Source organism: Oxyura jamaicensis, chromosome 2, assembly GCF_011077185.1.
Source record: "Oxyura jamaicensis isolate SHBP4307 breed ruddy duck chromosome 2, BPBGC_Ojam_1.0, whole genome shotgun sequence".
NCBI lineage: Eukaryota > Metazoa > Chordata > Aves > Anseriformes > Anatidae > Oxyura > Oxyura jamaicensis.
In genome coordinates, this window is record NC_048894.1 from 85,058,871 (window position 1) to 85,083,742 (window position 24,872).

General features: G+C 42.5%; 1 protein-coding gene across 2 annotated transcripts in view; it reads right to left on the reverse strand.

Annotated features, from left to right (window-relative positions):
• Nucleotides 1-13,369, reverse strand: part of ADCY2 (adenylate cyclase 2) — a 205,666-nt gene extending 192,297 nt beyond the window's left edge. Inside the window, exon 1 of one of the 2 annotated variants that reach the window (XM_035319663.1) lies at nt 12,920-13,147. In XM_035319663.1, the coding sequence (XP_035175554.1) occupies nt 12,920-13,147 (228 nt within the window). Of the gene's footprint in view, nt 1-12,919 lie in introns of both variants that reach the window. The other variant, XM_035319664.1, reaches the window with a different exon arrangement.
• Nucleotides 13,370-24,872: the final 11,503 nt, after the last annotated feature.

Genomic DNA, 24,872 nt, shown 5'->3' on the forward strand with positions numbered 1-24,872 from the left:
TTTCACTACGGCCCTATGTAACTGCATGGCTGAGACTTCTCCCTCTTATTCAGTGTTCCTTATTTGGCTTGCTAGATCAATGGTAATAGCATCAAACCGAACATCTAGTTGTTGCATGGAGTCTGCTGTCTTGAGAAACTCACTTCTCTATTAATGTGTCTGACGTGCAGCCTACACTTGCTGTTAGCACATGGGGATATTTGACTGCTCGCTTGTCAGCAGCCTGGCCAGCAGTCTGTGGATCATGTAATTCTGACTGGCTTTTCAGATGCCAAGCTGCTCTGTGACTGTATATATGGCCAGCAAGAAGGAGTTCTGGATTTGTGGCCAGTTGCTGGATCATTTTCTGTTTGTTAGTACATTGGGACATTAATGGTGCAGCAACACTTCATTCAGATCCTCCAGGTGGCACTTTGATCACCTCGAGCATTTCCTCCAACTTCAAAATCATTAACAATGGGTTATACCCATTAACAATGGGTATAAAATCCCCCCGTAAGAGAAGCTTGGCATTTTGCACCAGTGCAGTAATACTGCTGAAATCAACAGGAACTACTCTTTGACTTTACACTGTCTGTCCTGGTTAGCAGAGAGGCACTAATGGTGGTAACACAGTGACCTACCACGTCGGTATTGTGAGCACCCTCCTGGCCACCTACGTGCTTGACTGCAGCACTGACAACTTTTTGCCAGTGGATTCCTCATGAGTTCAATCACATATAGTTGTTGATCATCTCCTCCCTTACTCAGTACAAAACAATTGCATCCAGATTTTGCCAGGTTTGCCTGATAGCAACGAAGGAAGCTCACCTGCTTCAATGCTGTAGCAATGACTGCCAGGGAAATCATCGAAATACCAGAGATCACAGACTTCTCTGCTTAATGCAAACATCAGACCTCACAGAGGGTTTGGGTGTGATCCTTGGTGGTGCCGAGGAACAGTCACAGGCCATGGGCTGTGCAAATAACAGTATCATAAGGAAGGCTAGGAGAAAAGTCCTGAAGGCAAAATACTGGTTGCTAGTGGAGAGGCAGAGAATTATGGTGGCACTCTCATTAATGTTCCCACAACAAGATAGGCTGACAAGCGCAGGTACAATAAGCTGCTGAAATTGTATTAAAGAGGCAATTTGATGAAACCAGGGAAACTTTAGGCATAGGGAAGGAGCCTCTAGAAGGCAGATGAACTTAATTTAAACCAGAAAAAAAATGTGATTTTGCTGGCACTTCAAAGGTCATAGGAAAACATTCAAACTGAAGAGGTTACGGGAACATAGTACATGGTTTAAGAGAAGCGGTAATGTCACAGAGGCCCGTAATTCTCAACTACAGGAAAGGACAAAAGTTGACTAAACTTACACTGGAAGGAAATGGCAAAAAAGCCATAACATGCAGACTCGCTTTTTCAAAAGTTTGCAGAGAGATCAAACAGCCACATGAAGGTACACACATTTCTATACAAACACTAAAAGCCTGAGAAAGAAGATGGAAGAAATAAAATGTCTGTTGTTAAAATGACATTATTTACACAATAGACTTACTGAAAACTTGGTGGAAAAAAGACCATCAGCAGAATATTGCTGTTCCAGGTAGAAACTACACAGAAAAGACAGAAAGCCATAATTCAGCAGGGACTGAAGGAGCTAAAACACAATAATCTAGGAGAATCAACCAGCAGCATAAAGTCCCTACAAACCAAAATACTAGGCTGGACAGCAAAGGCTTATCAAAATAAATGACCTAGACGGCTGATAACCAAATCAGGATGGAAACTATATGAGGTTCTATGAAATGCAGAGATAAAGAAAGGCTGCCAAGGAAGAAAATGCAACAGGCAAAGGGAGACTCCCAGCTAGACTGGCTAAGGATCACATCAGCAGACAGAAGCTGAGACTATTGTCTAGGTCTCCCATGGAAGAGCTGGAAAAAGCAATCAAACAAGCAACCAAAACAAAGTAAAACAAAAAACTCACCATGAACACCACCCACATAAAGAAAGAGACAACACTCAATCTGATCTCAAGAGGTGGAAAGAACCTGGGTCATAAAATATTACTGTTGAGGGGCTGCTTTGTAACAATGAAGAGGCTTGTTAAGGACATAAACAAAACAAAACAAACAAACAAACAAAAAAGAGCCCAAACACTGAAACTGAAAGCAGGAGCTAGAATTTTAGATTTAAATCTTCATAGATGGCTATAAAAAATCAGAGGTTCAGACCAAAACCTTATCACTTCCCCCAAATAACTTGCAAAGACCAAAACAAAACCAGAACATCTCAACAGCAAAGCAGAGAAGAAGCAGAGAAAATTCTAAACATTATCTTTAAAAAAAAAAAAAATGGGGGGGGGATAAAAGGGATCATAAAATTTAGCAGGATTGATATAAAGACTTAACTTTGTACTCCAAGAAGAAAGTTTGAGAAATTATTTAATTATTTTTAAGAGTATAAAATAAGTAGCAAATTCTTTTTGAAACTTAATTATGAGTTGGAAGCCTGCTGAAAAGACTCTTAAAAGCAAACAGATAATCCAGGTGTTAAAAAGAACAGAGAGATCAGGCAGCAGCAGATTCTGTTTTATTTGTATCTGTGTTCAGCATGGGGTAGTTCTCATTCCAGACTATTCTGTACACACCAGATGATCCTTCTCAAAGTATCAGTGTGAAGTTTTAACAGAAAAAAGTAAGAACATGGAATGGTAAATAAAATAAAAACAGCACAACCAGGTACAGTTCAGAAGAAAGGGTCAACTAGACTTACAGAAGAAAGAGCTGAAACTGTAAAAACGTGTTTCCTCCACCCAAAAGTGCCAAGTATACTTCTGTACACAGAATAACAGGCTCTTGGTTGACTATTAACACTTAGAAATAGAGATATTTGGCATTTGTAATAGGCAGGGTTGAGGAAACATCACGGTGGTGCTCACCAGCAGTTAAAAAGCAACCCAAACTCCAGAACATTAGTAGAAGAATAAACAAGAGAGAACATCATAATGCCACCTTGGTGCACTATGAATGCCATCAGCAATTCTGGTCCTCCCACCACCACCACTCCAAAACGAATACAAAAGAACTAGAAAAAAGAGGTTTGCAAGGGTCACAGCTGCAGCACAGCAGCTAGATCAGTATCTAATTAATGTTTGTTTGTAAGTTGTCTTTTCCCTGCAAGGAACAAATGCAGCTGTCCATTGAAACACCTCTTTTGATTTTTAAAGGTAGTGACCATCCTAGAACAACAGGGAGTGACTGCCACTTGAGCTCCCTACATGCAAATGTATAATCAAGAACAAATGTGATACGTTTACAGTATCATATGGCTGGGGATACAGGACAGACACTAATCACTACCAGAAACATAATTATCAGAATCAGAAGCTGTGCACTCACATATTTCATATACATAAATATGCCCTGTGCAAGTACTATGCACCCAACCTGCATGGTAGTGGCTTTTTTAAAAATGGCTTTTCCCGTTTTATCACATTGGCACTTCTCTCTCTTGATTCATTTTCCATTGAGTTGTAACCTCTCACCATGTTAACCACACCATATACAATCTGTCAGTATTTAGAATGATTAATTTACTGAGCTGGGGTTCAGGGGGCCCCCACCCCAGGTTGTCAGGGAGCACGAATAGGACCGTCACGCCTTTCAGCCATCTAGCACCATCTCAATCTTCTCTCAGGCTGGCAACTACCAAAAGTTGCTTTCCACCTTAAGACATCTAACAGCCTATGAAAAACAGGATGGTCCAATCCAATTACTAGTGGCTACAGCCTGTGCACTTGTAAAATTATCCTACCCTATGGCTCTGGCAGTCACAGAAGACAAACCGTTTAACCGTGTCCCAGAGAGAAATGACAGCTAATTATGCTTTACTCCCTCAAGTGTACCCCTGAGAAGAGGGTTGAGACAATAAGCAGCAAAGTGGGTGGAAGTTTGTATTTTGATGAAACCAAATATTCCAGGCTACAAGGCTAATTAGTGCCCACTCACATCATTTAGATTACTTTTAAAGTAAGTGTTGTGATCCCCGTTGCACGCTTTATTTCGTATGTATTGATTCTGAATTCCTAAAACTTTAGAACAGCTGAACTTTTGGGGCAGTACACTACTTCACAGGACTCAGGGACATGTTTTTCAGTTTAACTGCACTATAGCGCATAATAAAAGTGAAATTATGCCCTTCCTCATACCCATGTAGACCCATGGAAGTCGTAAATAGTGACGTACCAGTTCAGTCCTTTGAGCCAGTCAGTAATGCCAGTTATGTATTTTGACTGTCACTGTTAAATCGAAGCTAAATGGTAGCTTTCCCTCACCACTTCACTTCCAACACGGTAACTTGAGAATCTGGCCATAATCAAGAACTAAAGTCAAGATGGGACTTCTTGAAAAGATCACAAAATTTGAACCAGGGAGCATTTGAGCTTCAACACAGGAGAAAACAGTGTGCATTTTAAAGGTCTGTTTAATAAAGGTGAGGGCAAGCTTAGGCTTATTTCTCTGCTGGGTCTTTTAAAAATACCTTTTGCAAGAATATTCCACAGATTTTACATATCAGCATAATAAGGTAACATGAAAAATAGTTTTAATATTGAAAAGTCACAACTGTCATTGTGTAATTACTTTTCAAGTTTTTCCAAAGGTTTGGCAATTACTTACTAAACACAGCTATTTTTATGACAGAAAAAGTTCTTAAAGTTTATGCCCCGAAGGACACGCTCCACTCTCTCATATGCCTGTCAGTTCATCAACTTCAATGCAAGGAGATTTCTTACTTCATTTCAGACTTCAGGATCAGGCTCAAATTCCTTAATGGGTATTGCTTCTAGGATGATAAAGCTTCAAATAAAGAAGACCAAAATGTTAACTGACATTTGAAATATAGCTCAGCCAAATCACTCCTCTGTAAAGGAGTAAAAATTCAGATACGAACATAGGAAATGGGGCACCAGCAATACTGGAAAATCAGACATTTCTACTTGGCATTAGTTTAGGGTTTATTTATCCAGAATTGTTACCCCATCTCATTAAAGGACAGGTTAAAAAATACTAAAAAACAGAGACCAAGAACAATCTGGTAAATTGTTTTAGTCTAAAACAAACGTATTATTTAAGGTAGTGTCTAAACACCACTACCTACCAATTAGGTTTGGCTGGGCTCATTGGGATAGAAAACCAGCTCAAGGCAGATATGATGGCCACCTTCTGGTAAAAGCTAGCAGTGGTGGCAGAGGGGTTGGACAACCTACCACCTCCTGGGTCCTGGCCAGCGTAGGCTGTGCCACTAGAAAGGACCACCGCCACAGGCTGCGTCAAAGACTGGGAATCCGACTGTCTGCTGGGGTACACAAGGTAAGAGCAGAAGCACTATCAAGCATGGGCTGCGCCAAATTCCAGGAAAAATCTGATTTACCTGCAGAGCTGACCCAACTACTAGCAAATCTGAGAGGTGGATGGGGAACGCTTACCTAGAATGGGAGGACAGTAACCCCACTTGTCCAGTCAGTGAGCAGGTCCACTGTGCCTGTCATAGCATCTGGGGTCTTTAAGAGGTCCCACAGCAGACAATTTATGTGCCTGAGGAGGCAGGCGGAAAAAATCAAGCTCCAGCTAGTTTTGCAAACCCAAGTGAGTAAAAGGGGTTCTCTAAAAAGCCATCATCTACATCAGATCTCATGGCACTATCCGGTGATCAAACACCATACTGGCTGCATCTGAGGCCATATGGGAAATGTGCGGTGCCAAAATATGCATTACTCTGCTGCCTTCTGGAGCACACTGAGCATGCAGCCAGAAACCATTGCTCCCGTGCACTGGAGCACATCTTCCAGGTTAGATAAACTTTGAAACTAGACCCATGCATAGTGGAAGGAGCAGACATTCAGACAGCAGACCTGAGAGCAAGGCTAAAAGGCTAGTGATGATGGTTGCTGCTTACACTGGTTCTCCCAAATGCAAGCCTGGAACATGCTCTCAACCAGGAACAGCAAGGGGCTTTTATATCATGTACACACCACTAAGAACAAGAGTTTTGTTTAGAGATGGGAGATGAAAATGTTTTGATACAGGTTGGAGAAAGACAACTGGGAAAGTAAGTGTAGAGACTGCTTTAAAGTCTGCACAGATGGTTCAATAGTCCCTTGAATCTTCAGCAAAGTCTGAACAAAGGTTAGTGTCTGGACATTGCTTATTTAAGATATAAAGATCTGGAGCAGAAAATGTGTACAGCTGTTCTTTTCTGAAGGATCAGGAAGGAATACTCAAAGAAAAAGACAGTAGGAAAAAGGGAGCAGAAGTCTGCTGATTCACTTATTTCAGGGTCCAGAACCCTAAGAGCAGAAGTTTAATCTCTTGGCTGATTCTCATATTAACATATCAATAAGGCTTGAGCTGACTCAGTTCTTTCTAAAACATGCAGACGCCACTGTGGCAGCACTTGGCTTGTTTGGGATCACAGCTTGGCTGTTGATGGGAATTTAGGCACAGGATGAAAGGCTGAAGGTATTCAGCTGCAGTTTGTTCCCACGATGCTGGCATGCCCAGCCACTCAAGAGATTTGCAGACCACTTCTATCTGTATTAAAAGTCTTTGCTGCCATCAGCTTGGAGTGATGTCCTGTGCAATATGGAAGATTCCAGTCATTGCTATCATTATAATAAATTATAATTTCTTTAATGTAAGAGATCTCTTGAAGGCTCAACCGAAGAAACCTATTCACTATTTTGATGAGAGTTTTAAGACACACAAAAATGAGTCAGATATCTTCATCTGTGACAAGGAACTTGAAGTCGATTTCTGTAATTTTAAGCAAGATAACTGGAGAGGTATTCAGTGGTTCATGGCAAATACGCTATGAAATTGCCATACATGATTTGTGAATCCACATACCTGGCTTGATGCTGATAAAGAGAGCAGACAATCGCAGCCCAGTCCATCACCTGTCTTATTCCCAGTGCACCACAGTAAACAACAGCTGTAGCTGGTAGGTCATTTGTCACTTGTGTCAGCTGCAGTAGTGATTAGGAGTTGTGGATCCATGGCTTGAGTCACAATTTGTGACATTAAGCCAGCTTTCTATTGCCAGAGTATCCACAAAGCTTGCATCTACTAAGATTACAGTTCAAGGCTCAGTGTTGTGCCAACACAGCCATACCTATAGTTTTACCCCGTTTGTATTCAGCATTCAGGCTGTTCAGTATGAAGGATGGAACAGGTATGTGAAGAGAGGTTGCCACAGGCACCTCATTAACCTGATGGCTCTCGTTAGCAGGCTGGTTAGGGACTGGCAAGTGAGACAAGCTCTTAGCAGCATTAAAAGCAACCACAGACGTACTGGAAGTGTCATTAGCAAATGAAACAAGAAAAAGCCCAGACTGATGTAGCAGGGAGGAATGAAACCAGACGCAAAGCTAGGCAAATCCTGCCACAGACAGGAAGATGCAACAATCTTTATGGGTCTGATTCAAGAGGTAGTACTGGCTACAAAAGTCATGCTCAGACAACTAAAGGTACTACTGGAAAAAACAACTGCCAGGAATGGCAATATCCTATGACTGTACCAAACAGCTGACAGCTATAGCTGGAAAAACATATTGTGATATTACAGTGCCTAGAGACAAGAAAAAAAAAATGAAGCATAGGATTCCCTTATGGAATGGCTTAATATACAACAGACTTTAAAGCAGAACTGCATGCTCAATTATAGCTGGAATTATGTAAAGAAAAGGCGTTATAAATAAAGTAGTTTTTGCTTTGAATTCTTCCTCATGTTGGTAGTGGCAATAATGTGGCAGAATGAGCTTAAGAAAAAGTAGCACACCTCGTGGGCACAACAACCACAGCATCAAGCATGCAAACAGCCCCTTCTCAGCTTGTTCTTCAAGCAGTGAGGATTTTCCTACTTCATTCATTACCTTTGCTCTGCCTTAGTTATCTTTCTGGAGGAATGAATATGCTGTAGTTTGAAAACAGTATAGCAGATGCTTTGGCTTACTTTCAGTCTGCAAGGATTCCAAGGAACACTTTCAAAGGCTTTGGTATTCTTGGATTTTGGGAAGACAGTTGTTGCTCTTGAAGCAAAAGTGCTTTAAATTATGCAAGGCTGATCTCAAGAGATTTCCTGAAATTAAGAGTACAAGTGAACTTACAGTACAGCTGTATTATTTTATACAATTAGGTAACAACAGAGCGTCTCATGAATAGGGATATAACCACCACAGCATCAGTCTGGTGACCTTTTGGTGTGGCTGGATGAATTTTTCAGATCAACAGTACTGATGTAAACATTACCAGAAGCATGCAGCAAATGCCCATCTGCAGACACCTCATCACCTGAGACACTGCAATGAGGATGATGGAACATGTCTTCCCCTTCTGCAATTTTAAGCTGGATTTTCCACATGGACCTCAAGACTTTTTCCTCTCCCTTTCAGCTTGAGATTCTGGTTGTGGAAATCTGGAAGAGTTCCAGGTTTGGCAGATGTCCAGTTTTTACCAAAGGTAGGAAGGATTTCTTTCAGACAGAGTAAGACCCATTAAAGGAAGGGAAGATTTGTTGTCATTCTGACCACAGGCCCAAAGAAATGGCAAACACACAAGATACTCGCAGGACTCTTCTTGATGCACTTCTTTTTGTGCAGAGACAGTTCCCTGGTTGGCCAATAAAAAATTTAATGTACTGTTTCAGAATGAGGCAGCTACTTCTGTCTACACTGCAGCGTCAGCCGAAGGTAAATTTGGTTATGGTCTGGTCTGATGCCAGAAAATGAGTTCCTAGCAGACCATACATCCTCCTTGTTGCAAGAATACCTCCGTAGATTATTGTACTCTCCAATTAAGAATGATTGCCTACTTCCATCTTTATTGCAGAAGGTATTTGGGCAAGTCAGTGACGTAGATGCGCAGACAACCTTAAGTTTCTCAGGTTTATGATTCAGTAAAAAGGTTCAGGAATCACAACTGAGCCTACCAGCATGCATGATCACAAACTTTTTGGGAACTTGAAAGCAGTGGATCGGAAGATAAGTAATAACTCTGCTTCAGAGACGGTCATCAGGCTGCAAACACACACAGAAAACTACTTCACGGTGTTTTAGATGAGGGAACACATCAGAACGCCACATTGAGGAAGAGCTCTTCACTCAACATGTGCTCCACTTGGCCATTGATGTCATCCAGAAGCACGCAGCTCTGTTTCAACAAACATCAACACATCGACAACCACATCTTACTCGGTCACATGTAGCAGCACGGATTCTGGAGGCAGATAAGGGCCACAAACTACTGTTAAATATAACCCTGCATAGCAGGCTTACAGCCTTTGAGCAAAGGTCACTGGCCAGCCTAAAAGGCTGTATCTATATCTATCTATATATATTTAGATATGTACCTCTATATATCTCACAGCAGATTGGTGGACCTTGAATTTAGGGAAAAGGGAAAGATCTTGACAGATATAGGTCTTGTTCCACTTACACCACGAGGTCCTCACCTGTGCTAAGAGATTCTGATACTCCAAACTGTTTTTACTGAAGCCTACATCTATGGACAGGGCTCTCTTTGTGTCTAGAAAATGCATGGATAAATGAAAGTTATAGCCTTCCAGTTAATTGTACCATTTGGGCATCATCCCTGTTTTAAGTCAGAGTTTTGTTTAACTGCATCACAAACAAAACATCACAACAGCAGGTATTTCAGATACACTCACATTTTGCATTAGAAAAATTTTTAAAGTCAATTTAATCTTTTTTCCTATAAATTGCAGTTATCATGTCCTGGCTAGCGACAAACCTGTTCTAAACACCACTAAAAATGGTCAGAAGTTTTTAGTACTAAAAACAGGAGAGGGAAGAAGATAATGAGTTTATCTTACACGTTATATTATTAAAAGAACAAGACAATAACCAGACAGAAAATCAACCTGACATCTGGCATTTCTAAGCACTGGAAGGCTTTCACAGGTTTGGGAAAATAATTTACTCTCTATCGATTAAAGCAGCTAAACATGGAAGCCTGATCTCATTTTGCCAGTTTTCCATTCGCGCCAGGTACAGAGAATATAGAGGATACTTTGACACAGGAAATTCAAAGGCTGATACTATCATTATATTATTTAAAGCTCCAAGCTTTGAATGGTCATCTTTCAAGGATACTCTGGGAGACTTGTATCGAGTGTTTGAGGAGATAAAGTGCTTAATCCCAGAGGTTGAAATCACAATATTTTCCAGAAACAAACAGAAACAAAATCTCCCAAGAAACCTGTCTCAGTAACAGCAGTACACTGGCTGAAAGAAGAGTAATCAGATTTCCAGACACACTTTGTAAGTAATCTTGTTTACTCTAATTTTGCAACAGCTTTTATAAATTTTTCATCTGAAATCGGGAAGGCTACAGCTGGTATTCTGACAGGTTGGAATGGCTGAGAACGTGGGATACATCCCTGCGTGGCTGGCACTGTGTTTGGGAGCAGTTAAGCATACACTGCCCCCCAAAACATCAACTCAGCCATCACAGTCATCTATTTTAACAACCGAGTAAAAAATGTAAATGGAAGGAAAATTTCTCACTTCCATTGGTTTCAGCTCATTTTAAGAAAGTCTAGAGCATAAAAATGGTCCATACTCAATGTACATCCATTTCTTTCTAGCAGTGTCCGATCCTGCATCTCACGTTCTAAGCTGTACTTTGAAATAAAAGTGAGAAATATGAATCAAGTGTTACGGTGAGTCATTTCAGATTTTTGTTTCCAAAACAGGCTTAAATAATTCTCAGTAAAATCTCAACCGCTTTGTATGAAATCTAAAGGAAACAACTGCTAAGAAAGATTTCCTTTAACTTCAAATGCACAGCGCAGACCTACACAGAACTATTCCACCTCGCTTCTATTGTGCCTCCCTCACAAAAGTAAATATTCTGTCAAAACAATCACATATATACTAGATGTACGAAGTAAAGACAAGGATATTAATATCAGCTCTTGCAGCTCAGACACTCATAGCTGCTTGCCACTTCTATATTATCAGGCACACGAATTTGACTGAGGCTCCACAGCCGTATAAAAAGAGGGTTCATTAGTCAGACACGGGAGAAACAGATCTAAACCTTTAGGAATATTTTAATCCCAGATGCAACCAGAGCCGGGCTATAATAAAATGCTTTTAGGTGAGCATCTGGGCTGGGCTCCAAGGGATTTTGCCCAACATCCTGTAGCTGAAAGTCTGCATAGGCAAGCTTTCTCTCCGCCTGAAGTTACTTTCATCCGTTGACTGGAAACTTTAAGGATGAACCCCACCTCTCTCTCCACTCACCCGTCCAGTTGTTAGCCACAGGAAGATAAAGGCTCAGGAAAAAGGTTCTAAAAGCATTTTTTTTTCATTTTCCGGTATGTCTGGAATTCCAAATGCAGACTGAACTATAAAATTCACTCTTTCTGAAGTGTTGCGCACGGCAAGACTCCGCCAGCTCATTGTTTTCTTTCCACAACTTTCAGTAGCCCTTTGATTGGGACCCAGCGTTGTGCCAGTGTTGTTACTGTGAATGATTTACCTTGAGAAAAGGAATTATGAAAACAGGCGTGCTCAGCTTGTACTAGCAAGATGCAGATTGTACCATGACTGAAAGCTATGAAATTGAGTGCTATGAACTGTCAAGCCCAAGTTCTGCTGCCTTGACTTCAGGCTAGTGTCATGCACATCCCCACCCCTAGCCATGCCTCAGCCTAGATACGTACTTCCATTTCCACCGCTGGCCCCTTCAGCCCCGATGGATAAGCACCCAAGCCAACACACCAGAATCAGAGAAGCTGTTGAATTTGCATTTTGGTAAGCAGTGCTCCAGAACAGATACATCTAGGCATTAAGCAGCTGAATTATACGAGCCACCACCATTATTACTGGCTTCACATTAGCACTTTTGCATCTGTCCTGCATTCAGTAGGAATAGCACTTGTAACAAAAAGCTTTAAAGATCTTAATATAAATATCAAAATGAAAAAAGCCACCAGTTAACTCCAAGTTCAGCTAGTCCTGCAACCGTTTGCAGCAGCTTTTAAGGTAAAAGTTTGGTCGTAATACACAAGAAAGCAGGCTTCTCTGCCTGCTGAAGCCAACAGCGCTATGTGCAGTGCCTCTGGAAGAGAGGTGACACATTAGGTGACACCAACCCACCCCTACTCGCTCTTACAGACCTCAGCTACGTTCAACCAACATCCAGCTTTCCAGAAGACAGAAAGACTGGGGGAAAGGATGAAAAAAAAAGAAAGCCTGAAGCCCTTCAAACCCCCTTCTTCACTTCAGCAGCCCCAGCAGCGCCAGCAGCCTGCCTCTAAGCACTACCAGCAGGACAACTCTGCGAGGAGCAAGAATTTTACTGCCCTCTGCAGCTTCTCCCTCGCCTTCAACGCAAGGGCAAAACGGCCGCGATTTCTGGGCGAGCCAGCCTGATGCCGGCTGTCATCCGCCGCCCTGACGCGCTTCATCTCCCCCGAGGCTGCAAGACCAAGGCTCTCTGGAGGAAAATGGGTCAGGCGCCCCGAAACGGGGCGGCCGGGGCAGAAAGCACCAAGGGGCCGGGGCTGCGAGCCGGGACGCGGGCTGGTTTTTGGGGGCAGCTGCCAAGCCCCGCCACCCAGCGCTGCCAGCCCGGCGTGGGGAGGTCACGGCGGCCAGCCGAGGACGCAGAGGCAGCGAATTAAGGGCATTAAACTCGGTGCGCCCGCCGGCTCCCTCCCGGCTCCCTCCGGCAGCCGCGGGCGGCAAAGTTTGCCCGGGGGGGGGGGGGGGGGGGGGGCCGCGGCCGCCGCCTCCCCCGGCAACTCCGCCGCGGTGCCGCCGGCTCCGGTGCCCCCGTCCCGCCCGTCCCGTCCCGTCCCGTCCCGCTCCGTCCCGGGGCGTTGGGCGGGCAGGGCGCCTCTTACCAGCCCGGTGGCGAAGAAGACGGCGAGCAGGGCCAGGCAGGCGCCCATGACGATGAGGAGCAGGAAGACGAGGAGCGGGTGCTGCTGGCTCATGCAGTAGTACGACTCGTACAGCCAGTCCCGGCAGCGGGACTGCTCGCCGCTCGCCCCGCAGCCGCCGCCCGCCTGCTCTGCCCGCTCCAGCAGGTAGCGGCGTCTCCTCCTCCTCATCATCGCCTCTCGCCACATCGGGGGCGCCGGGCAGAGCCGCCGCGGCTCCCTCCCTCCCTCCTTTCCTCCCTCCCTCAGCGCCGCCGCTGCCGCAGGCAGCCGGGGAGTGGAGCGGGGCGCGCTCCCGCGCGGGCGGCCGAGAGGAGGAGCCGCGGCGGTGGCGGCGGTGGCCGCATGGTGCGGCCGCGGCCGCCGCCGTGCCAGCCCCGGGGCTCGCTGCGCCTCCGGGCAGCGCCGCCCCGCTGCACGCACACGCCTCGCCCGGCTCCTCGGCGCTGGGGGCGGGAGGAGCGCTCCGAGGAGGAGCAGCGGGCGGCACGGAGGGGTCCCCCCCGTCACGGCCCCCGCCGCCACCTGGCCCCCTTCTCCGGTGCCGAGGCGGCGGCGGCCGCGCTCCGGGGTGCTCAAGGTGCGGGGAGCCCGGGACAGGCCTGGCAGTGCCCGCCGGCCGCCCGTCGAAGGGACGCCTCTGGAGGTGTCCCCCACACGGCTGGTCTCATCGTGGCACTCTCACTGCGTCCCTTTCCCGACGGCTGAGGCTCCGCTTTTAGAGCCGTGCCTCGATTTCTGCCCCAAACGGGCTCTCGAGTTAGGCACGCGTTTCTCTCAGCTTTTCAGTGCAGCCCCTCGCCTTGTTCTGAAGGACTTGGTTATTCCCACCAAAGCAGGCACTCGAAGTAACCTGCAGTTTCATACCCACCACACGCAGCACTTACCAGATGAAGTTTTGTACGCACATGCACACAGGGCTCCCCTTCTTCCACCATCTGCAGCCTCACTGAACATCGCTCCCCCCAGGACAAGTCCCTCTCTGCCCTCTCCCTCTGGCCCCCGCTGTCGCTTTGCCACAGCCTTCATCTCCCACAGGCTGCTGGGTTCCCTGAGCTCTCCAGGGAGAGGAAGAGACCAAAGCGACGTGGGTGCCACCAGGCCTATGTGTCACAAGGGTGGGTCCTGGTGGCTGGAGTGATGCCAGCAGCAAGAGGGACTTGGAGTACTACAGTCCAACTAAAGGAGAAAAGTTGGGCCTCCTATACATGGACTTAAGCGAGAGATTCAGAGCAGAGCACTAACCATGAGCCAGGTAGAACAGAAGGCAGGTAACTAGGATGATACAGACTGAAACTGACCCACCAAGACCTTCTGTTGCCTTCTTTATCTGCCACTGTTGGTGTCTTTACATGGACGAAGTGGTACATCCAGTAGTATCGTAACCAAACAGAGAAACCTATACTACACGTAGCTCTGAAACTCTGTCTGGATACTTACACTTCTTACATTCCTCAGGTTTGAAAGAGGGATGCGGTCTGCCCTTCCCCATCCCCCGTTCCTTTCAGCTGGCCATAAAGAAGAAGAAGAACTCCTTGGCTTTCACTCTCCCTTACCCTGAGATGCACAGCTGGGCAGAAGGAACAGATGAGGAAGAAAAGGAAAGTTACAACTGCGCCCACCGCTCTGGGAGAGAGAGGGTGAACAACTCTCAAAAAGCAGCAGTGATAAGATTGAAGGATGAACACAAATTTATGTGGGGAGAACATTCTGGCAGAATTAATTGCCGGGAAGGAGTTAGTAGAGGTGGGTGTGAGAATTTTTGCAAAATGAAAAGGCTTTACTTGCAGTCACTTCAGAAATCGTGGAGCTGGCCACCCTCACTGTCACATACATACAGTGGGATAAGCAAGGGGAGTTTAAAGAAATCAAGAGAGAAACCAAAATCACAACATAAAACTTCTGTTAAAAGCAGATCACAATATTTGGGATTTGAAGGCATCCGAGTGCTGATCTCTCAAGGGTGGGAAGTCCAATACCACACATGTACTTTTTTAAAATGCAGGGATAATTACATGATTTTGTACAGACTCACAAAAGTGTAAAAAATCAGAATAGGCAAAATAAAACACATTCTCTCTTCCATGTGTACAAGAACCATCCCCTCAAAAGTATTTGAAACTTACACAATATGTTCATACAGATGACAGTACTGGTTGTCTTTCTTCTTCAAGCTGATTCTGCTTTAATAGCTTTCCACTGCTTTCCACTTCTCTGAGCTTTAAAAGAAAAAGCCCTTCCAAAGAGTTTACTACAATGATTCTGTAATTTATGGGTGGGTTGTAGGTTTTTTTTGTGTGTGTGTGTTTTGTGTGTGTTGATGGTTTGTTTGTTTGTTTATTTGTTTTGTTTTTGTTTTGTTTCTTTGTGTTTTTTTTTTTTTGTTTTTGTTTTTTGTTTTTTTCATTAAGATCTCATGCCTGTAACAACTAATTCCTCATTATATTAGTCTCATGCAATTTCTCAGGAAATAAAATTATACTTCCACAGCAAAAACTTAATTAACCCAAAGGTTGCCCAGTGGTATCTTGTGACTTTCCAGAACAATGAGTTCAGCATAAATCTGTTTTGAAAGACTAGACATGAGATGCTTCAACAGCTGAGCAAGAAGAAGTACCAAGTTACATTTCCATTTGACTCTGTCTTATGTTCCACCTGATGGACTCACCCACCTCCTTTCCAAGTTAGAAAACTACATCCTTCAGTTCATTCTTCAAACTCCAGCAAGGAGCGGATGAGGGAGCTGGGGTTGTTCAGCCTGGAGAAGAGGAGGCTCAGGGGTGACCTTATTGCACTCCACAGGTACCTTAAAGGAGGCTGTAGCGAGGTGGGGATTGGTCTATTCTCCCACATGCCTGGTGACAGGACGAGGGGGAATGGGCTAAAGTTGCGCCAGGGGAGGTTTAGGTCAGATGTTAGGAAGAACTTCTTTACTGAACGGGTTGTTAGGCACTGGAATAGGCTGTCCAGGAAAGTGGTTGAGTCACCATCCCTATGTATTTAAAAGACGTTTAGATGTAAATCTGAGTGATATGGTTTAGTGGAGGACTTGTTACTGCTGCATCAGAAGTTGGACTTGGTGATCTTGGAGGTCTCTTCCAACCTAGATGACTCTATGTGATTCTGTGTGAGCATCACACACTGTAATGTCTAGAAACCCCATTAAACCTTAGAGCACATCTGTAGATAGAAAAGGGGGTCTAGTGATCAAATACCATAGTGTCAAGTAATTAGTGACTGCACCATTCTGTAATTAAATGGTAATTAAAATAGCAAAATACCTAAACCCACACAAAATTTGACCTATTAATTTGAATGGAATGCTCTACTTTTTAAACTACATATTAGCCCCCCCCCCCCCCCTTTTTTTTTTTCCAGGTTGCATTTAATTAAATGAACATTATTACAGTCAGATGATAATTATGACATTGCTGAAGTTGAAATGCCATATGTTTTTAGAGACCAATTTCCCTAGGTAGCCTAAAATCTACATTCTTACTCAGATGAACCTGAAAGTTGGTGTGCCTCAGGGAAAAGGAAGGTACAGTGAATTTTTCAGTCCAGTGTTGAGAAGCAAACAATTTTCAAAAAACAGCTCCCTATGTATTCCCCCTTAGTTCTCCAAAAGGATATTAAAGCAAAGCTAGTTCTTATCATTGTCAAAAACTATCCCCCGTGTTCTCCTGAGACTCCAACAGTGTTGAAGAATTTGCTCTTTGAGCATCTGGCGTCTAAACATCTGTTATACCCCTCTGGAGGAGCAAAACAAGACAGGACAAAAGGCTGAGGTCCACAGCTGCTTCTTTAAGCAACAATGTGCCAGAGGCATTACACTTTGAAGCAGCAGATTAGCTTAGAGAACTTCTATTCAGACCATCTACAGAGGTCTCTTCCACTGTGACTACAATATTGCAGATTATTACTGTTGTCAAGGGATTTCTGATAGGTCTTAGGGAGAGAACAAAACAGGAATGTGAGATGCAGCAAAAGCTCCTGTTCCCTGCATATCTCCCTTTGCCACTCGAGCTTGATCAAACTTTTATAAGCTTCCATTGCCCCCTTCCTTCATTTTCCTTTCCCTGTTTTCTTCTCCTACATTGGTGTTGTGGTCAAGGATACAGACTCTCAACAGAGGGAGAACAGATCTTTTGTTCTTTGTTGCTCTGTGCAGCTCTACGACATCCCTAGCCACACGAAGCAAACTGCAAGGAAGGCATCCTGAATCCCACAGTCCTGCAACACAGCAAACACTCAAAAGAGCCATAGCAACTGTCCGGAGCCAAATACACTGCCCAGTGGTTGACAGATTCCCCTCCTCAGCAGCTTGCCACCAAAGTTGCCCAGAAAAGCAAACCCATCACTATAGCCTTGAACAGTACTACCGCTACCCAAGCCCACCAGGTTACCTTATGTTGAGCTGCAAATGCAAGGCAAGGTGCCCTGCCAGGAAGATGACACAGGGCTCCTGAACAAACTGTACTTCCAGAGCTCATCTGTGGTGGCACGGCCAAAGACAGTTCAATAAGCCTTGCTCAGTGGTACGACTGAGGGACTCCAACCCTTGAGCCATCCCTGCCATGACAAGAAAGACAATTGTGCCTCAATGCATCTGACTTGTCTATAGCTGAGGGAAAAGGGTTTAATTTTTGTGCAGGGAGCTTGTCTCTCCCTATGACATTGAAACCCACAGGCTTGAGGAATAGTAAATCTGCATGGGAAATTACTTTAAAACATTAGCTTCTCCATCAAGTGTACACACATTTTTCTTACTGTTTAACATTGAAGAGTGCTATGTTTTGATGTTTTTTTTTCCTGGATTATTTTTTCTGAGGTTGGTTATCAGGATTTGCTCATATAAACCTTATAACAACAGCTGTGTGTTAATGCTACTCTTCAAAAAATGATGACAGGATTTGCTACAGAAATATATTTGATTTCACGCATCTGGAAGCTGGTGTGAAATTCGCTTCTGATATAGATACAGACTGGTTTGAGGTGTTCAACATTGTTCTTTAATGTGCTGAATTACAGTCTGACTGATCTGTAATTCCTTGTGTTCTTTTAATTTTCCTCCTTCCCCTCTTTAAATCCAGTATCTACCTTTGGTCCTCACTCATCCTCCATAAACTCTTAAGAGTAATGACTAATAAGGTCTGAGGTTACTGAAGGAACTGCTTGAGATCCAGGTGATCTGAAAATAGCTCAGTAGCCTTCCATCATCCCAGAGGATTTCATCACGGATGGTAACTACATTGGTCATCTGACCAGAAATAAACCTTTTATCAAAGATTGGAGCAAAGCATAGTTCAGTATTTTAGGTGTTTTGTTATCAGCTCTTATTAGCTGAATAGTGGGTCAACTATTCCCACAGTCTCTTTCAAGAAGCATGGGGTGAAAATAAAATTATCCAGAAGTACGTAAGTGCATTATAGTTTTATCTCTTCTTGTGTCTTTCTTTCTTATTTTGATGATGCTGTTCTCACTGTTATAATGTGACTTAGTTTCTAAATTCTGTAGCATATCATCTTTTTCCATTTTCAAGACATTTACATCCCACTATATACTTCCTAATCTTTCTTTTATACTGGGACAGTTTGTACTTGTGCACTAGTGTAAATTTAGTAGTATTCCTTAGGAAACCATCTACTCTCACAGATAATCTTCTGTTTTCAGGTATGAGATCCAAGGAAGGAGGGAGGAAAGGAATAAAACTCTTCAGAAATTTGAAACTTCTCAGGCAGCTTATAAATTTCCAGTTGAATAAATTCATGACCAGTACTGTAAGCATCTCAAGAAAAACCTGTTCAATATATCTATATGATGGCAGTCACAACACTTTTACAGCATTAGAATGCATAAAGAATAGGGTGATGAATAATTCAGAAAACACAATAATGCCTTTTTATTGATCAATCATATTGAATTATGTTACCCTGAGTACCCTATCTCATAAAGAATATTGCAGAACTAGAGACAGATTATTCAGAACACAATCCAAGACAAAGAAGAGTTTCTCCAATTCAGAAAATACGTAGGACTGTTGTCCACAGAAATTAAACAGATAAGAGAGAACACAGTAAATGTACATAACGTCAATACTTTAGAAAGACTGCTTAGAATCTTCTGTTATTTCTTTTAATTGCAATTAAAGGAATGAAATTCAAAATTAGTAAGTGGGGTATGTTATTTCACACAGCCTCTAGCTAATCTGTGAACACTGTCACAGGAGGCTTTTAAGAACAAGATTTTAACAGGGTGATGAAATGGGTTTGTTTTTATATGGTTGTCAAAATGTGTCTGATAATCACCAATAACAACATATGTTGTGAGAAATATTGATCCTATTGTTTCATGACTAATGTCAATGCAAGGCAGTAAATACAGAGATGAGACAAAAATATGAAAGTCAGATTATATCATAATGTTTTATTTTTTTGCATCTTCCAGGGAAACATAATGTGGTGATTTTGGGGGAGGGTCTATTTTTAAGCAGTAGGATATTGGACTAGATGATTCTCTAATCTCATTCAGTTGTGGCAAATGGTGTCCCTAACATTTTAATTCTGAAATATATATATACACACATACTGATTTCCTATTTGAATACAGTGCAAGACCATTGGTCAGAGACTACTGACAGTGCAATCTACATACTCACCCTGCAAAAAGGAAGGTACCTATATGACAAAGTCATTTTGTTAGAAGACATTTTATTATGATCTGTACTCCATCTGCACAAACCACTGAAAGGAAAATAAAGTGCATCAAAAGAAAAAACTAATGATATAATCATTCAAAAGTTATTACAATAATCCAATCTGTCTGATTAGAATTAACTAACCTATACAGTTTAATCAGGTTAACCTATAACATAGAATTAACTAACCTATACAGTTTAATCAAGTTAACCTTACTACCGGACAGAAACATATAAATCTAAAGATAAAATGGTTGGTCAGAATAAATAAATATGTGTAACTACATTCATGTCAAAGAAAACCATACTGGTATTTATTTTAAAAGCTGGGTTTAGAATTTGTTTTCATGGTTTTGTTTTTTTTCCTCAGTAGCTGTCACAGTTATTTTAAAGGAAACTCCCTCCTGACAGGGTGTTGTGGTTTAACCCGACCAGCAGCTAAACACCACACAGCCATTTGCTCACCCTCCCCCCTCCCTCTCTGGGATGGGGGAGAGAAACGAGAAAAAACTGAAACCTATGGGTTGAGATAGAGACAGTTTATTAGGACAGAAAATAAAATAATAGTAATAATAATAATGTGCACGAAACAAGCAATGCACAATACAATTGCTCACCACCCGCTGACCGATGCCCAGCCTATCCCTGAGCAGCCGGCCTCCAACCCCGGCTAGCCACCCCTATATATTGTTCAGCATGCCGTCAGATGGTATGGAATACCCCTTTGGCCAGTTTGGGTCAGCTGTCCTGGGTCTGTCCCCTCCCAGCTCTTGCTGCACCCCCAGCCTGCCCACTGGCAGGACAGAGCGAGGAGCCTTGGCCTGGTGTAAGTCCTTGGCCTGGTGTAAGCACTGCTCTGCAGCAATTAAAACATCAGTGTGGTATCAACATTATTGTCATCCTAAATCCAAAACATAGCACCCTACCAGCTCCTAGGAGGAAAATTAACTCTATCCTAACTGAAACCAGGGCACAGGGACTGTAAATGACTGTGCAAATTAATGGTGCAACACTTCAAAATTTAAGATATTTTCCCAGTTCTGAAAATACCTTTTTGCCAGATCTATACTGTCTCTGCTATTCCTGTGGTGGTCCTGCATTTTTTCCTCTCATTCTCCCAAGGTAAATATTCGGTACATTTTGACAGACAAACTCTGTGTGTTCCCTTCAGAGATGGAGTTGGCATTGCTTCCTCTCAGACCTCTGCTGAACTACTACTCAGTGACCTTAGTAAAAATGTGTTAACCACAGATGGTTTCCTGAATCATGTGAAGCAGTAAGAAGTAATGGTTTCCGTTTCGTACTTGATAAGAGTGCCCAGCTGACAGCAGAAAGTTGTAAGAATTGGTAACGATCCAGGATCCAAGTTTGGGGGAACTCTGCCAAGAGCAGAGAGATGTTCCCAAGATTTTGGAGCAAGCATTGCTTCTGGAGCAAGGCAAGAGGGACTGAACTACTACTTGGGGACAAGAGGCCTCTCTTCACCATGAAATCCAGTGGTGTTGAATGAGTGATAGACATGGGTACTGGAGCTCAGGAGGCTGGAATGGTTTTGTCAAGGGAGGCTTTGGGTGTGTGGGCTGAGTCAGGTCCTGGCACTGCGTCACACTTTAAACATAGTGATTGTGGGTTGAAAGCATAGCTTAAGCCTACTGCAGCTACAGCTAAGGAAAGAGTAAATGTAGCTGTCAAACCCAGCCCAGCCCTTTGCCTTGCGAGTGAGGCCTAACTCACACTGGGAAATGCTCCTCTAGAGAATGTGAGGTTTGATCAACTTTTAAATTTATTTATTTTCATTCTTTTAGAGAAAAGGCAATGACATTAATTGACAAAATATTCCAACTGCAGAGGTTTTCTTCAAACCAACCGATACAGACTGGAGCACTGCTGATGTGTATTTGGAACAGCAGCTTACAAACGGCTTCTACATCATTCTTTCAGATAGATATTTGAAAGCCATCTCATCATTGAGTCTTCATGTAAATATTTCCATTTTTTGAGATCAGGGTCATCTAGAGCAGGTTGCTGAAGATCATGTCTGGTTGAATTCTGAACAACACCTCCAAGGAAGAAGACTCCACAAATATTCCGGGCAACCTGTACCAGTGGTCAAATCACCCTTACAGTGAAAAAGATTTTTCTAAAAATAATTTGTAGTCTTACATTTTGCAGCACTGTAAGAGTCTCCATCTTCCGTGCTCCCAGGTATTTATACACATTGTTAAGATCTCCCTTCAATCTTATCTTCTCTAGGCTAAACAATCCCAGCTTTCTCAGCCTTTCTTCAAACAACAGGTCCTGCAGTCACTTAATCAACTTCATGGCCTTATGTTGGACTTGTGCCAGTATGCCCATGTCTCTATTGTGCTGAGAAGCCCAGAAATGGAGTCATCACTCAGATGGGGCCTCACCTGTGTCAAGTAGAGGGCAGGAATCATCTCCACCAGCCTGCTGGCAACACTTTTCCTAATGCAGCCCAAGAGCCTGCTGGCCGCCTTTGCCACAAAGCACATTGATGTCAGGTTCAACATGTCCACCAGGACCGGCCTGGTCCTTTTCTTCCCAATTGCTTTCCAGACAATCAGCCATGAGCATAAACTGGTGCATGGGATTAGTCCTTTCCAGAGTCGGGACCCAGTATTTCCTTTTGTTAAACTTAATGAGATTCATGGGCCAAGTGAAGTCTGTCTGAATTGCATCACAACCCTTTGGCATACCAGCCACTCCTCCCAGCTTTGTATCACCAGCACATCCTCCAAGAGCACACTCTGTCCCTTCATCTTTGTCATTAATGAGGATACTAAACAGTACTGCACCCAGTGTATGCCACTGGGGTACATCATTAGTGTTTTGCTGCCAGCTCAGTTTTGTGCTATTGATCACAACCTTTTGAGCCTGGCAATTCAGTCAGTCTTTCAAAAGACCTTACTGTCCACTTTATCTAGCCCGTACTTCATCAACTTTCCTAGGAGGATGTTTTGTGAGAAAGCATCAAAAGCTTCACTAATGTCAAGGTAAACAGCATCCACTGCTTTCTGTTCATCCACCAAGCCTCGTGTTTCATAGTAGAAGGCTGTCAGGTTGGTCAAGCATGACTTCACTTCATAAATCCATGCCAAATAATTCCAGTGACATTCTTGTCCTCCATATGTTTGGAAATGGTTTCCAGGTAGATTTGTTTCATAGCCTTCCCATGGATAGATGTGAGATGGACAGAACTGTAGTTCCCTGGATTGTTCTTCTTGCTCTTCTTGAAGATAGTAATGATGTTTGCTTTCCACCAGTCCTCAGGCACCTTTTTTGATCCCCATGATCTTTCAAAGATTATAAAATGTGGCCTCGAATCCAGTTATACTGATGCTTTCAAAGTTGCTTGAAGTGCCACGCATAAACCTGGGTCAACTGACTGGATGTCATTGAGTACAAAATAAAAGAATATCTGATAGACCAGATATCAGTAAGGAGTTAAAAGATAGAAGTAAAATCAGTATCAGTGTTTCTTTACCTATTTGACTTGATATTTTTGACAGCACTGTAAATTTGATCAAACATCCTTCCTACAGTCTATCACATCTAGTTGTAAATCATACTTAAACTAAGAGTAGAAGCTCTTAGCAGCAGATACCAGGTAACAACTCACATATTGTTAAATCCAGCTAGGCCCTCATATGATTCTTAACTGATTATTAGCATTATTATAGTGTCAAAAAGAATTGGTTTGCTAATCCAAATATTTCCAATGTGGTTTTAATTTGTTTTCTTTTTGTTTCTGAGCCTTATGTAGGTATGTTTACTAAATATCACTTATGTTCATCTAGGTATGTGTTGTGGTTTAACCCAGCCAGCAGCTAAACACCACACAGCCATTCGCTCACCCTCCCCCTCCCTCTCTGAAATGGGGGAGAAGCCTGTGAGTTGAGTTAAAGATAGTTTATTAAGACAGGAAAATAATAATAACAATAATAATAATAGTAGTACTACTAATAATAATGTGCATTTGCACCCTACCAGCTACTAGGAGGAAAATTAACTCTGTCCTAACTGAAACCAGGACAGTATGAAAAAAAAAAAAAGTTTCTAAAGTACTTTGGGATCCCTAGGAAAGAAAAATAGCAAAACAATATACATTCTTTGCAATTTGCATGAAGTTGAAGTTGAAATATTTTCCTTTTTTTTTTTTTTTTTTTCCAACAAGCATTTATCATAACCGCACTTTTCTGTTCCTTGTCAGTGTCTAGTACATAAATGGCACAAGGTACCTCAGATTTGCATTAAATTGTTGTTGTTGTTTGTGTGTTTGTTTAAAAAAGTATTTAAACACATCTTTAAATAGTACTAATCAATTGGTAATTTAATTTGTTTTGCATATTTTGCTTCCATATAGCCTTCAATTATAAAGGTCAATGAGTCTTGGTTTAATAGATATTTATAACTTACATGGCCATATTAAACATTTTTTTATGGCACATTAAAATACAGTGTTAGTTCTCTCAGCCATAAGAAAGCATTCAGTAAATAAATCTTGGTTAAATACAGAGTAACCTTGAACATAAACTTTATGCCAATACTGTCAGTCTCATGTTTCTCAGATGCATGTTTATTGGTCATATAAGTTATTTACAACATTACTGTGAGACCACTCATGCTTGCTTGAAACAACCACTTAATGAACTGCTCTAGGAGTCATGCTGATTAGGTGAAGATTGCATTATGATCGCATTATTGTCTAGTATAGTAAATTATATATATATTGTGTATAATATATATAGCAGTAGCTATCATAACATTAGTCTGTACTATCTCATTCTAAGAACCACCTAGCATGTTATTGTGCATGTTCATGTATCCATGCCTCACATCTTGATTACTCTGTGTATTTTCCACCTCAAAAAAAATAATAATAAATAAAGATAAAACGGCATGGAAAAGGCTGCTGATGGAGGAGAGACTTAATGGATTCTGTTCAAAAGAAGAGGACGCATCTTTCAATTCTGATTGAGACTTATATAATATGAAAGTTATACAGACAGCGGATAGAAAATGGCCATCCATTATTTTTTGCATTACAAAACTAAAAGACACCTGATAAACTATCATATATCAAGCTTAAAGAAAATAACTTCTTTTTAGAAAAAAAAAAATCCACAACATGATTAAATTGTGGTATTCACTGCCAGTCACTGTTATGGAAACTAAGTATAAATTCATTACAAATGG